The sequence below is a fragment of the Dipodomys ordii genome, unplaced genomic scaffold (genome assembly GCF_000151885.1).
Source record: "Dipodomys ordii isolate 6190 unplaced genomic scaffold, Dord_2.0 Scaffold57, whole genome shotgun sequence".
NCBI lineage: Eukaryota > Metazoa > Chordata > Mammalia > Rodentia > Heteromyidae > Dipodomys > Dipodomys ordii.
Genome location: NW_012267273.1, coordinates 6,715,174 through 6,730,886, shown reverse-complemented (window position 1 = coordinate 6,730,886; position 15,713 = coordinate 6,715,174). Strand labels below are relative to the sequence as shown.

The 15,713-nt window shown below is 37.3% G+C and overlaps 1 protein-coding gene across 1 annotated transcript; it reads right to left on the bottom strand.

The window, feature by feature from the left end:
• Positions 1-4,016: 4,016 nt before the first annotated feature.
• Positions 4,017-11,931, bottom strand: Ptgs2 (prostaglandin-endoperoxide synthase 2 (prostaglandin G/H synthase and cyclooxygenase)). Its single transcript, XM_013021758.1, has 10 exons — positions 11,871-11,931; positions 10,990-11,106; positions 10,725-10,868; positions 9,895-10,038; positions 9,396-9,577; positions 8,554-8,637; positions 8,180-8,426; positions 7,601-7,887; positions 6,975-7,122; positions 4,017-6,817 (listed from the first exon to the last, which is right to left on the bottom strand). The coding sequence occupies exons 1-10, from the start codon at positions 11,920-11,922 to the stop codon at positions 6,408-6,410; spliced, it is 1,815 nt and encodes a 604-aa protein (XP_012877212.1). The 5' UTR covers positions 11,923-11,931; the 3' UTR covers positions 4,017-6,407.
• Between the last annotated feature and the right edge of the window lie 3,782 nt (positions 11,932-15,713).

Genomic DNA, 15,713 nt, shown 5'->3' with positions numbered 1-15,713 from the left:
TAACTTGGGCTGAGTATCTATTGTAACACAGACTATGGTGATGGTCTAGAAGAGAGTTAAAAAAAAAAGATACAAAAATCCCTTGGAAACCTAGGTCTTCCTTAAGAATGATCATGCATTCTTTTTTCTTTAAAAACTTAAAGAATTATCACTCACAAGACATCAAAAAGCATAAGTAAGGAGTAACCATGCAAATCTCATAACACTTCTTCCAGTACTAACATATTGCATAATTGTAGTATAATATCAACACTATGACATGAATCTTTCACAAGTTTTCTTTGACCTTACATTTATAAATGTCTTTGTTTGTAGAGCTCTATACCAAGATATCGTACATGTAATTTAGTGTAACTATCACTTCAATGAAGACATAGACCATCAATCAACATACTCCTCATGCTACTCCTTTGTAGCTACTAAATTATTATAATAACTAATCTGACAACACTAATATTTTCTTGACCCTTTTACTTCAAGAATGTTGTATAAATGGATTTGTAAGTCTGTAATTTTAAATACTGGCTTTTTTCACTTAGTATTTTTACATGAATTCCTTTAGTTCCATCCAAGTTACATGTATTAAACAATAATTATTTTTATCTTCCATACTTTGCTTTCTCTCTATTTTTTCTCCCTCTCTCATGCATTGTATTCCAGGACATGAATATACCACAATTTGAAATTATCTGTTTAGTCATTTCATCATGCTGAAGGACCTTTGTTTTGTTTTCACTTTTCAGTTCTAATGAATAAAACTTCTATGAACCTTGATGTACAGGTGTTTACATGAATATAAATGTTTACAAAGATGGATTTCCAAGGTGGCATTCTAAGATAATGGACACTACTGCAAATAATTGTATTATATGTTAAGTAAAATAATGGCTGTCCAGATATATCCCTGTCTAAACCTCTAGAGTATGTGAATACACTGGCAAGGAGGAATTTCTAAATGTGAAGAAATTAAGGATGTGGAGAAGGGGAAATTTTCCAGGATTATCTGCATAAGCCCAAGGTTATTAGGAGAGTCCTGATACATGGCAAATAAGAGTCAAGAGACATTGGAAAATATTAGCCTGCTAACTATGAATAAGGGACCACAAACTAAGGACTGAAGGAAGTATTGAGATACTGAAAAAGGCAAGGGACAGATTTCCTTAACACCTTACTTTTAGTTCATATGGCCTATTTCTGACTTCTAACCTCCAAGACTTGAGATAATAATTTTAGCCAGCTAATTTTGTGGTAGTTTGTTAATAGAATCAGTAGCAAAGAAATGCATACATATGACAATTTTTAATTATATTAAAAAAAAACTTTTCTTCGAGAAAATATCTGCACTTTCCAGCTCATACTTTTTCTTCAGTAAAGATCACATGTTTTTCAGAGATACCGACAGGACAATATATTGGAAAAATCTTTACAACTCTGGGCAGCCAGGAAGGAGGAGGGTGGATAGGAGTGTGGAACGTGGGGGAGGGAAGGGATAGTGGGACACAACAAGGAAGGGAAAGGGGTAACAATGATCCACAAGTAATGTTCTCATTGCCTTACTCTTGTAACTGTAAACCCTCTGAACAGCATCTTTACAATAAAAAATTTAAAAGAGAGAGAGAAAAAATAACTAAAGCCCAAAGAAGCTGAGGGTTAAAAAAAAAAAAGGTCACATGTTTTCATTCTTTCTTTCTTTTCCTTCATTCTTTTTGTTGTTGTTGGTCCTGGGGCTTGACCTCAGGGCATGAGTGCTATCCCTGAGCTTTTATGGTCTAGACTAGTGCTCTTTCACTTTGAGCCACTTTCCCATTTTCTGACTTTTTGGTAGTTAGTTGCAAATAAGAGTCTTCTGGACTCTCTTGTCTGGACTGGCTTTGTGCTGAGATTCTTGTCTTCTAAGTAGCTAAGATTACAAGCATGAGCCACTGGCATGTAGTGTGTTTTGTTTCTTTTAGGAAGGCAATTCCTATTCAGTAAAAATACATTTTTTAGAGACTTAAATGTCACACATTGTTCTGGAAGCAGTGAATTATCCAGACATGAAATCTCAGAGAGGGAGACATGGATAGTAAACACAAAACAAGATAGAGTCACATAGAAAGAAATGCTTTGAAAATTATACAAAAGGATGGTAGGGCCTTAGTACTTGCTTTAGTTTGAGCAGTTGGTAGAGGTTTCTTTGGAGAGCTGCCCTCCAATTGAGCTGGTATCTGAATGGTTAGGGTACAGCTGTATCAAAATTTTAAGCAAAGGAATTCTAAATAGGGCATCCACTTTAGAACTATTGCTCATTAGCAAATCACAAGAAAGGTAATGTAACAAGTATAAGGAACAAGGAGGTTCTATAGTTTGGACATGGTGTGTCTTTATCCAAACACTTGTGGAAGCTTGATTGCCAGTATAACAGTACTGCAAGATTGCAGGGCCTTAAAGAGGTTCTTCATCATGAAGGTTCCAGCATTATGGAGGGATTCATGTAGTGCCCTCTACCATGAGTTAGTTAGATATCCCATCCCTCTATTTGTATGAACCTACTTGCCCTTCTGATTCTACCATGGCTGAAGCAGTAGGAGCTCACTGGAAGTTAGAGGACAACACCATAGTTGTGAACTTCTCAGCTTCCAGAGCTAAAATTACCCAGTCTCAGACCTTCTGTTTTAGCAACAACAACGAAAATGAATTAAGACAAGTAATGACTCAAAGTAGCTGAGATGAAATAGGTATCCAGAAGATGGATTGTTGGGATCCTTATAGGACAGAATAAGAAGCTGATATTTGTTCATTGTATAGGAGGTAGCCACTGGATAATTTCAGTTGATGATTTGAAGTTGGTTCTGGAAACACAAACTTGGGAGTGATTATTCCTTTAAATTATAAACTTGAATGTGATAAACCTGGAAGAATGTACAGAAGAAAAATAACAGGGAATATCAATTTATAGATAGAGAGCTAAAGCTAAAAAAATTAGTCTGAGTAAGAGCATTCTGTGAAGATGGACAAAAACATCAGGAAAATACAAACCATCAAACATTCCATAAAAATGGGCTGAGCACTTACATAGCGAGCCTAGTTCTGAGTTCAAGTCACCATAGAGCAAACTAACTAGCTAGCTAGATAGATGAATGCTATTGAGAAATCTGGTTAGGAGCATCATAGAAGAATGGGTTTGTAATTAAAGCAAATTGTATCGATTGTGTGCAGGGGTGGGATGGGGGATGCTGTATAAATGGGTATGAGACCAATGGAATATGAACTAGATGTATAAGGAAGGAAATAAATACCAAAAGGGTAATAATATTGAAATGATAAGGTTGATGGATAATGAGCTCCTTAAAATTGATGAGTATCCATATGTCATACTGTGAGTACTAAGATAGGTAAGCTAAAAGTGTTGCTAAGGAACATAATTGAAATTCAGGTTTTGGAGGTAACTGATGATGAGACTTAACTGTAGGAAATATGGTAGAAGGTTGAAGGCATTTCTGAAATGAAGAACAGAAAGCCCAGGCAACATGTAAAATATGTGGTTTATGTAAATACTGAAATAACCAAGAGTATCAAAAGTTAAGAAATCAAAGTGCAAAGTATCAAAGATTTGCCCAACTCAGTACGATCTCTTCCTTTTCAAAATGTTGTACCTCCTTAGTTACATTTATCTTATCGCTTGCCTTTTATGATGTTTTCTCTTTTAAATGGAGCAATGGAAACAAGCCTCTTGCAATCTTCCTGTAGCATGTATTCTCAGCCCTTTTTCAGTGAGGGCTGAGCCATTTAATTAAGGGGAAATGGAGGGCTGAATGGAGGGCCAAGCCAACTTGGTTTGTTTGTTTGCATGCTTTGCAATGTTGGGTAGAAAACAGAGATTGAATGAGCCAGCCAGGCAAGCACTTTACCTCTGAGCAATATCCTTAGTCCCTAGTTTACCTTTCAATATATAGGAGAACAAATGTCATGATTTATTTTTAGGGACACGTTTCAGAGAAATCAAGGACAAAGATATATAGAAACAGACAAATTTTATTTTCAGAAGATTTTCAATACTTAAATAGTATAAAAATAAACAGGCATTTGTTTCAAGACTTCTATTTTACATAAGGTAATTTAAATACATATTTGTCTGAGGCATCGAAATATTCACACACAACCTGAGTACCGGGTTCAGTCAGCAGGATGGTCTTGTAACAATCAAGTTGATTTGTTTTTCCAAGATCAACAGAAAACAAAAAACAAATATCTGACACCAAACAGTCTCCTATACAACCTTTTCTAATGTTGACTAGTTCTTAACCTTATGTCTTCAAAACACAAAATCTTAAAGAAAAATTTTCCTGAGTTGTTTCTTTTCTAAAAACTTATTTGACATTATGCTTTCAATTATTTACATAAATTTTGTTGTTCATAATCAATGCTTGATTTGAAAATGTCAAATCCCATAGTATTTGTACAGATTATTTTTTCAGTAGATCGTGTTTGAATATATATATATATATATATATATATATATATATATAAAACAGGTCACTATTTAGGGCATGTTTAAGTTAATCAGACATTGTCCTCTGTGATTGATGTATAAGTAAATATCTAGGAAATGAATTTTGACCTTAAATATCTCAATCTACCAAAGTTAGATTCCTTACATTTTATCCATCAGTCTTAATTTAATTTTTATAGGTTACAAAATTCAGAGAGGTAATCACAAAAAATATTGATTTTGACATGAACAAAAAAATCAATGATTGTAGGTTTAAATACAGTTTATATACAAAGATACTTAATTAAACATAAATAATAATCCTTAATAAATAATTATGTAGAATACAGTACCATAAAATGTCAGCTGACAATGAGATGTAGAAATCTATCATCAGTTATTATTTTCTGTTTTATTATTACCCAGAATGATTCACTGACTGATTTGGGTTCTTAAATAAAAAAGGAATTCATTAGAACAGAAATGTAACTTTCTTCCTGTTGGGAGTGCCTTAACAATTCTTCGCCTGTTTGTATGATCTTCAGGTACAAATAGTCAAAATTATAAATAAACTGTTTATGTCTTTCATTTAAAATAAGTGAATACTATTTTTTAAGAAAAGGTCTTATTTTTTTCTTTTATTCCTTTTAAGAGGAGTCCTGAGCTGAAGCTTTCCTGAAAATGGGTAAAGTTCAAGTAAGAAATATAAATACAATGTAAAGATTGAAGATCTCTGACCTCAAAATCAGGAAACCAAAATGAAAAAAGTACATTAATCAAAACAAAGTTTCTTTTAAATCAAAGAAGCAGCAATGCAAGTGATTAGGATTGATTCAGATGCACATATTGAACTGGCTTATTAAGAGATTCCAGTGTGAAAGAGACTTAAACATTTTGAAGAAGCTTTCTATGAGGCCACTGCTACTTTTTGCCCTCTGAAATGGACTGCTAAATCATATTGTATAGCAAATAAGCTGGGAAAATATGCATGTTCAATTTATTAACTTCATTACAAAACCTATTGAGTTCTAGGCCTGAACTCAAAGATAGGAAAGTCTTCTAAAGCTTATACCCAAATTTGAACTTCAATTTAGAATTCTGGTTACACATTATTTCTAATGTAAAATCTTTTGATGTTATAGATTTTACTTGTTACTATTCATGTGCACAAATTGTGGAATCTCCTTATGGAAAATATTTTCACTCTGAAATAAGACTTCAATGGCTTCACTACATTTATGCACTAGCATTTTGATTTTAAAAAGAAGTTGTAACAGTCACATTGAATAGATTTTCACTCTTGGTGAAAAAACAAAATCTCTCACACTGTATTTAAAGCAGCAATTATAGTATCTATACTATTTATAATAGTTCCTTTTATCAATGTGGGTACAAGCTTACTTACTTTAGTCTGGGAAATAAAATAAACTTTCAAATGTGTTACTACCCTATAAATTTAGAAATTTCATATTATTATTTCAAGGCTCCTTTAACAAAACCATGAAATTATAGTAGAGTATGATTTAAATATAGATTTAAAAAATTTACTTGTACCCTTTACTGTTTGCTTTTTTGATGACAGGTAAATGTCCCAAATTTCTTTCTCCTCCCACAACCCCTTAATTTCATCTAACATATCATGATAGGTAGGTGTAAATAATGACAAATATTTTGTCATCATGTAACAACATTTAAGTTTCCAAACATCTTTGCTTTTATCCTTATCAAACCATACTAAACATGGAAATTCAAGTAAAGAAAAACGTAACACAGGAATCTGGACATGTATCTTTCTTGCTCTGAAAAAAAACAACACATCAGTGCTCCTTCCTGTGACAGATATTAAGGTAACATAAGGCACTGAGTATAAATATTATTAAATAATTAAGTTAAAAGTAATCGTTCATATAAATAAATAAATATGATCAGTCGCCTTCTATAGTTCCGTGGAGCGTCCTTTGAATAGCACTGTGGGGTTGATGTCATCTAGTCTGGAGTGGGAAGCACTCGCATTGATGGTGACTGTTTTGGCATGGGGTGGATTCTGAACATTAAATGAAGTAAAGGGACAGCCCTTGACGTTATTACAGATGAGGGACTGGATGGAGGCAGTGTTGATGATTTTAAAACCTACTTCTCCACCAAAAGTGCTCGGTTTCCAGTACTGAGGTGAGCAGATAGGATTACCCATAAGTCCTTTCAAGGAGAATGGTGCTCCAAGTTCTACCATGGTTTCCCCAAATATAGCATCTGGACGAGGCTTTTCTACCAGCAGGGCAGGGTACAACTCCATAGCGTCAATGTCACCATACAGGGCTTCCAATTCGGCAGCCATTTCCTTCTCTCCTGCAGAGGTGAAGACAACAGCAATATAAGAATACAAGAGCAAGGTAAGAATTCACAGAGGGAGGAACACATTCACTCCCTTCATTGACTTTTCTTTCCGTTTGTTGCTTCCATTTGACTCTTGATTCCGTGAGGAAGCTTAGAAAGTGCTTCTCACCTGTAAGTTCTTCAAATGAAGCGTAGGGCTTCAGTGAAAAGCGTTTCCGGTACTCATTAAGAGACTGGTATTTCATCTGTCTGCTCTGATCAATGGAAGCCTTGGCTACCATCTGTACAGCAAGAGGAACATTCCTGCCGCCGGCAACCTGTGGGAAATGAATGCAATTGTAAAACAGGGCTTTGGGGCGTATTTATTTCTTCTGCTTTACAAGCCTTCTTTAGCACAAGGTAGAGAAGGGACTTAAACGATTTTTTACAAAGACCCCTGTATACATTTCAATAGGAGCTAAATTTAAGATGGAACACTAGAACTACTTTGTCTTTCCAAATGATAAAGATCAAACAGATAATCAAGCTTGAAATATTTATTTCCACAATCTGGAAAACGCCTGAAAACTTTTCAAAATATCTACTTTTTTAAGGTACAGCTACAGATTGTTTACCAACTGGGCACTAACACGTAAGGCTTTTCATAAATAATCTTTCAGGCTTCTTATTTCGAGAAAATGATTTACTAGTAAAATAAATGGTTTTCTTTTAGTATCTAAGAGAAATAATTTCTGGAATAGAAGAAATTCTCAAGTTACTGCCATTTCTTTTGACTTTTTAAGTACCAGTGCTTACCCGGCCAGCATTTTGCTTGGTGAAGGATTCAACAAACTGAGTAAGGCCATGCTCTATTAGTATGGAATTGTTGTAGAGAAACTGTTTAAAATTGTACTCCTGGTCATCAATTTGAAAGGTGTCAGGCAGCAGAGGATGCCAGTGGTAGAGGGTGTTAAATTCAGCAGCGATACGGTTTTGGTATTGGAATTGTTGGTTGAAAAGCAGTTCTGGGTCAAACTTCAATTTGAAGTGATAGCCACTCAGGTGCTGTACATAATCTTCAATCACTATCTTAATTGTCTCTCCTATTGCACAAAAGAGAGATAAAACACCTTAGTGTTCCAATCACAAACTGGTAAGCAAGTGAAATGTAATTTGGTTACTTTATTATGCTCTCACTTTGATTTCCCACCCCCTTCAATATAAAAAAAAAATAATTCAGTCTGCTTGTGCTCATGGACTCAAGTAAGAGGGCATGAGTTCCCATTCATAATGTGCTCTGATTGCAAATATAGTGAAAGCCACAGCTTGATTATTAGCCTTCTTTGCAGAAGAGGTGTTTTTGTTTTCCTTAGCTGTTTGTCTCTTCTTGCTCACCTATGAGAATTAGCCTGGTAGTCTGGAACAAGCGCTCATCATCCCACTCTGGATGCTCTTGTTTAAGCACATCACACACTCGGTTGTGTTCTCGAAGCCAGATGGTGGCATACATCATCAGACCAGGTACCAGACCAAAGATCTCCTGCCCCACAGCAAACTGCAGGTGCTCAGGGGTATGAGGTGGGTAGATCATCTCCACCTGAGTATCTTTGACTGTGGGGGGATACATCTCTCCATCTATTACCTAAAAAAAAATAAATGACAACAAACAATATTAATAATGAAGGGTTAAAAATTTATCACGGGTGATGTTAAAATAAAGATGTACATGGTGAACCATGACTAATTCTTAACGGTCACAGGCAACCTACCTGGTATTTCATTTTTCCATCCTTGAAAAGGCGCAGCTTGTGCTGCCTGTCCAGAGTTTCACCATAAATATGATTCAAATCCACCTAGAAAAGGATGGAAAAATGTCCATTTGTTGCTGATGAACAATCTTACATAAAGGGTCTTATATAATCCACCAGTAAATTTTGATTTGTCTTTAAAATTTTTCATATTCAATAAAACAAATGTTTTTTTTGGCCACTAAATACTAAATCTCTGCTTATTCATCAGAACTACAAGACTACAGAACTACAAGACTATATATGGCTATTTTGTAAAGTGTATTCTATCGGAAATGTAAATATATGACTACTTCATTATAGTCATATATGTCTAAAAAGTGGTTTTGAAAATGAAGGCTGGGATGTAGCTCACTAAGAGAGCCCTTGCCTAGCATGTGTAAGGCTTTCTCTGAGTTAAATCCCAAGCACCACAAAAAAGAAGGATAATTATTCATATAAAATTAAGCAAAATATAATTATCAATTGAAGTCATGTTAGTGAGATCCAAAGGATAATAATACTGCAGGTATCTTCCTTTATACTGTTTATAACCCCTAGTCATGGCACAAAAATGTCTTAGAAGACATAGAATCTTGGAATGCCAAACTTTTAACTGAAAACACAAGGAAAATCACAAACAAAATATCTGTATCTCTGTTGTACCCATGTATGAGAATATATATGTATGTGTGCATTTTACTAAAGCAGCAAGTTAAAAATCAAAAGCTTTATTAAGCTTTTTTTGTAGAAATGACATTAAAAATAAAGATGAATAATATGGTTTGGCAAAAAAATATTAGCATTTCATGATTCTATCTTACCCCATGGCCCAGTCCTTTGGTAAAAGCAGGTCCTCGTTTTTGATCTGTCTTGAAAAACTGATGGGTGAAGTGTTGGGCAAAGAATGCGAACATCATGTTAGTGCCTTGAGGATCAGGGATAAACTTTCTTCTCAGAAGAACTTTCTCCAGAAGCTCTTTTGAATCAGGGAGCTCCTTCTTTCCTGAAAAAAGTAATGAGAAAATAAGGTAAATGGAAGTCCAAAGATAGTGCAGAACACATTTTTATTAAGTAATTTTGCCCACGTTAGCAGTAATACACTTTAGGACTTTAATTCGGCCTATTAGTTTAGGACCCAGTTACTCTGATGTAACTGTTTATATAGATTAAGATCTTTAAAAAGGCTATGACTAGTAAAGACAAAAACAAACAAACAAAAAAACTACATTGGTGTTAATAAATGGCACTTTAAACTCGAATTTTTCCAGGTTACAATCCAAGTCTTGCTGATTAACAAGTCTACTTATTCCTCTTGCTTACCTTTCACACCCATGGGAGTTGGGCAGTCATCAGCTACAGGAGGAAGGGCTCTGGTATAGTAGGAGAGGTTAGAGAAGGCTTCCCAGCTTTTGTAGCCATAATCCACATTGTAAGTTGGTGGGCTGTCAATCAAATGTGATCTGGCTGAAAGTTTTAAAGAAAGAATTTGTTAGTCCCCTAAGTATAACAAGTCAGTCTTAAAATAAAAACACGTTTATTATAAAATGCAGAATATGGCAAGGAGATTAATTCTAACAAAGATACTCTGATTTAAAATGACTACACTCAACCTGGCACTGGTGGCTGAGATCTGAGGATCTTGGTTTGAATCCAGCAGGGACAGACAAACGCAAGAGAATTTTATTTACAATTAGCCAGAACCAAGCAGGAAGCATGGTTCAAGTGGTAGAACACAAGGATATTATGTTCCCACAGTCTGTGTTTTTCTTAGCTCAGAACTATACAGCTTTAAGTTTTTGCTGAGTCAAATCCAAATTAATCATTTAATTAATGGGTACTATATTTTTGGAAGGATCCTGTGGCGCATGAACACTGAATAAGCAAGGGACCACACTTTCTTCACAAGGAGCCTAGATCAGTGAAGGTTGGCTACATGAAGGATCGCCACAGATTTCTATGAGGCAGAGCTATTCAAAGGCCATGGGACAAATGCCAATATTTTGAGCTTTTGAGATAGAAGGCAAACTACAAATGTCTATTCAAAGTCATTCTGAAGACTAGAAATATATGTTTTGATTAAGTTAAGTAATGTCTGGTATTATAATGCCTTAAAAAAAAGAAGCTGAAAAATCTTAGAGATTTGTACTTACATGTCAAAACGTATTTCATAATTGAATTTCTCAGGAAAGGAATGTTATTGATAATGTTCCAGACTCCCTTGAAGTGGGTAAGTATGTAGTGCACAGTGTTTGGAGTAGGCTTTAGAAGTAATTTTATTCTTGTCAGAAATTCAGCTGTACAAAGAGAGGAAAAAGAGGGGAGACATTAACAGGGCTTCTTAGTCGAGGCAAATAAATAAAATGGAAATTCTATGTAGCCTCCTTTCCAATGAGGAAACCCCCCAGAATGACTTACGTGTTGTGCAGTTTTCCCCATAGAATCCCGTTCTTGTACAGTCGCAGGAATACCGGTCGAATCCTACACTCATACACTCGCCTCGGTTTTGACATGGGTTGGAACAGCAAGGATTTGCTACAATAACAGTAAGGACAGCATGTGAATCACCTGACTCCTCATCCCGATTTCAACGTTTAATCATTTGACTCTCTGTGGGTCAACCTTACAAGAACGGATTCGAGAAATTTGCAGACAGTCGTGGAGGAAGAACTTTTTTTTTAACCTGCCTCCAAAAAATGATGCTTATAATATAAAATGTTAACCTCCTTTTCTAAATACAGGTAACAGAATATTCAACCTGACATTCACATTAATTCCCCTCCCCCCAACCCACCTCTTAGTTGTTCAAATCAGCATTTTTTTTTAAAGAATCTCAAGTAAGTAGCACTTTTGTAATTAAAACGAATGGGTCTAACCCAATAGTTAAAATTTAAGGCAAAAAGTGATCGTAACGAAATAGTTTACTTAAGTTTTTTTTTTCTTATGCTAGGACAGGAATGCACTCCTTGGGGATTTAAAACCATGACACTTTGTACTAAAGGCATCACACACAGACATTTCCCACATACTGATCAGCCCAATCTATCATCACCACGACCACCCGACAGCGACTGACAACGCTGGCTGTCTCTGCCCATGAGTGGCCAGTGGTCAGAGGTCCAGGAGCCAGGAGTTACATTTGGCAATTGGGGGCCAAACCTTCAAGGAGTGCAATCTCTGTAAGGCTGCCTCGGGGGAAGCAGCGGGGAGCGCTGGGGTGGACTGCCCGGCGGCTGAGCGCGCTCAGCCCGGAGGAGTGGAGCCCAGGGAGGCCGGGGCACCGCGGAGGGGAAACTCACCTGCGCTGCAGAGCGCCAGAGCCGCGCTGAGCACCAGCACTCGAAGCAGCATCCTGGCGGGCGGCGGGCGAAGGGCGCTGGGGCGCAGGGCGGGGCGCAGGGCGGGCAGAGGCGGCGCAGGCGGCGGCGGGCTGCGCGCTGGAGAGCCGGAGGAGGCAGGAGGCGCAGCGGGAGTTCCTGGGCGTGCTCCTGACGTGGGCTGCTCGGAGTTTGACAACTGAAGGCCCCGGGAAGAGAACCTTCCTTTTATGCGCAAAACCAAGCCTACGTGATGACATGCCTCTCTTCCCGCCTCTCTTACCCGCACCCCGCCCCCCCCCCACACACGGGTTTTTTTCTTTTTTTCCTTCCCCCCCCCCCACCGCTCGAGACACATTGCGTAAGCTGGAGTGGGGGCAGGAAGCTTTTTACTCACGCAGTTGAGCAAAGCAGAAAGCCCTGGAAGTTGCCCTCGGCTGCCCCAAGGTGGGTGCAAGGCGAATTGTTCCCAGGTCAGCAATTCCAACCTCCCCACTTACCCCCTCCCTTCCCGAAGCTCCCGAGTCCTCCCTCCTCCCTGCCCGTCCCCCCACTCCCCACAGCCCCCCCATCCCCCCCCCAGCGTCTAACTTTGAGCAATTCCTTTCTTTTCCTGTCTTAGTCCGAGATCTGAACTTGGCAAAGGGGAAAGGGCACTGCGGGCTTCCCTGATTGATCCGATCTCCTGATCTCTCCAAATTCCCGATCTAGGAACCCTGAAATCCCAGGACAAGGGAGCCCCCTTACTCTGCCTCCCTTCCCGGGTCCTCCGGGAACCCAGAAAATCACAGATCACGCAGAGGCAGCTTTTTTTCTCGGCCATGTCAGTTTCACCAGCCCCCCCCCCCCATACTCATGAAAAGAATTTGATGTTCAAGTTGACTTTCACAGGTGTCCCTTCTGCCCACTTTCTCCAAGGTGATCAGCTGTAACAGTGAAGCCCACCATGGTGGTACCTCTAGCCTCCAATTGCACATATTGGGGGCAGTTACTACTGTTTTAAATTTTTATTTGGTATCGTGGTTTGGTGAAAAGTTAATTGGATGGAGGGTTGATTTGGTTAGTTTTGACTTTCATCTTTTTGTCCCTGAAAGTATTTAATTAGTTAATTGGTTCTGATTTAAATTTTTAGTTATTGATTATGTGGCCCAAACTGTCCTGGCACTAATAACCCTCCTACTTCAACCTCCAGTGCTGAGATTACAGACATGCTAAATCATACTTCATTTCTTTTTTCTTTTATTTACTTACTTTATTTAGCATCCATGTATCTTAAGTAGTGGTCAGAGAAGGCTGTATGAAATTTTTTTTTAAATAGCTGAAACAAAGAAGTAGAAAAAAACAAATTTGCTTAAAGTTAAGCCATAGCTTCTTAGCCTGAATTTGGTGTAGGGGAATGACATAAAATGTCATAAAAATGACATAAAATGGTGGCTCACATCTATAAGCCTAACTATTCAGAGGCTGAGCTCTGAGGATCCTGGTTCAAAGCCTGTGCAGGCAGGAACATCCATGAGACTTATCTTCAATGAACTTCCAAAACATTATAAATGAAGCTGTGGCTCAAGTGGTAGAGTGCTAGTCTTGAGCAAAAAAGCTCAGGGACAGCACCTAACTCCTGGGTTCAGGGACAGACAGACAGACAGACAATCAGACACACACACACACACACATACACACACACACACACACACACACACACACAATGTTAACCATTTATGAGAACTAAATGGTGTCATAGAATTCACAGTCGCTGACTGCCTGAAATCCAGCCCTTGAAAGGCAAAGGCAGGAGATCACTTGGGCTGAGGAGTATGAAATCAACTTATTTGTTCAAAACAAAACAAAAACAAAGAGAAAGAAAGGAAAAAAGAGAGAAAACAAAAACAAAGAAAAACATCTGGGTTCCTGTGTCTGTCTCTTGCCTGCAATCCTAGCAATTTAGGAGGGTGAGATCTGAGGATCAAGGTTCAAAACCATCCCTGCAGAAGCCTTTGAGTCTCTCTCTCTCCAATTAACCAGAAAAAATAAAGGCTGGTTTAAAAAAAAGAAAAGTAAAACAAAACACATCAACTCAAAGCTACACCAAATGCATCAATTTATGGAAGTTTTACAGAAAAGGTAGACACACATGGAATTTTTTTTTTTTTTACCATTTTGCTTAATCACACATCAACATGATTCCACATGAGACAAATGACTAAAATTCCATCTCATCTAGAAAGCCTTTTTTCTCCAGTCATATCAAATCATTCCATTTTTGTGTCAGACTTGCTAGTATAAAATTTCAACTGAGTACTTAAAGGATAGTTCCTTTTCTTAAATAATTTAAATTTTGTATTTCACTTGAAATGGCAATGTTCAACAAAAACTGAACTCACTACTTTATGTATGTAACTGTAATCCCTCTGTACATCATCTTGACAATAAAATAAACTTTAAAATGTAAATAAAAGGTATATTATAGATTTTAGCTTGGGTTAAACACCAAAAGTCTATGCTCTAGGATTGGAGAGTGGTTCAAGGGCATCCACCTAGCAAGCCAAGGTCCTGAGTTCATCTCTTCATAACACACAGACACAGACATACAGATATGACACAGACACACACAGGCACACAGACACACACAAGTAACATAAAAAAGAGAAAAGAAAGAAACCCACACCTAACAGAACTGATAAGTGTTCTAAAATTTTACATTGGAATCCTGAAGTAATTTATAAAGACATCAGGTTCACCATTCTTATGTTCTTATAGAATGCTAATTGTATGCCCACTTTCTACAGAAGTGTGGTTGTGTATAAAGAAATCATGGAATCAAAGATGAGAGAAAACATAGCGCAGATGGTTATCATATTTAGTTCATTTGGAATTAAAAAATAATAAGCTCCAGGTCATAGTGGAAATGTAGTTACTTAAATCTATTTGGTTAAATTCCTTGATTTAATATATGAGTTCAATAACAGGATGGAATGAAACTCTTTGTTTCACATACTTATAAAAATAAAAAAAAGCACTTGACACTTATTTTTAAGAATTAGAAGTAGGTTTTTTGTTTGTTTGTTTGTTTGATTGTTGGTTTTTCCCCAATTCTGGGGCTTGACAGACTGGGTTTTTGTCTCTTAGCTTTTATTGTTGAAGGCTATCACCCTACCACTTGATTCAAAGTTCCATTTCAGCCTTTTGGTGGTTAATTTGGGATAAGAATGTCATGAATTTCCTGCCCCAGGATGGTTTCCCACTCTCAGATCTTAGCTTCCTGATTAGCTGGGATTACAGGGGTGAGCTATCTTGAGTCTGACTTAAGTGAGAGGTGTTTTGAAAGGAAGTCCAAATAAGGTCTTAAAGAAAAATTATTATATAATTTATTTGCTATTTTGGACAAGTAAATCAAAAATGGTAAAATGGATAGGCACAATTTGAGATGCTGGTCCTAAGAGAGCTATTTAATATCCCAAATTAAGTTGACTGTGATTTATATGGACAAGTACAATAATTAATGTTCACCATAATCAATACAGCTTGATTCTGTAAGAAAATAGAACTCAACTTGTGTATATTTAGTGTTTCTGTGTATATTTTGTCAGATATATGTATATATACAATACATGTACCTATTGAACAAAATTTTATCAAAAAATGCTTGAAAAACTATGAATGAAAGGCTGGGAAGGTGGCTCAGTGGTAGAGCACTTGCCTTGCATGCCTGAGGCCCTGGGTTCGATTCATCAGCACCACATAAGCAAAAAGAAAAAAGCTGGAAGTGGTGCTGTGGCTCAAGTGGTAGAGCGCTAGCCTTGAGCTGAAGAGCTGAGGGACAGCGCC

Coding starts and splice junctions, on each gene's coding strand:
- Ptgs2 (XM_013021758.1), bottom strand. CDS start 11,922: ATGCTGCTTCGAGTGCTGGTGCTCAGCGCGGCTCTGGCGCTCTGCAGC. Junction 11,107..11,870: donor TCTGGCGCTCTGCAGCGCAG/GTGAGTTTCCCC, acceptor CTGTTATTGTAG/CAAATCCTTGCTGTTCCAAC. Junction 7,123..7,600: donor CCAAGCAAAATGCTGGCCGG/GTAAGCACTGGT, acceptor CATTTCCCACAG/GTTGCCGGCGGCAGGAATGT.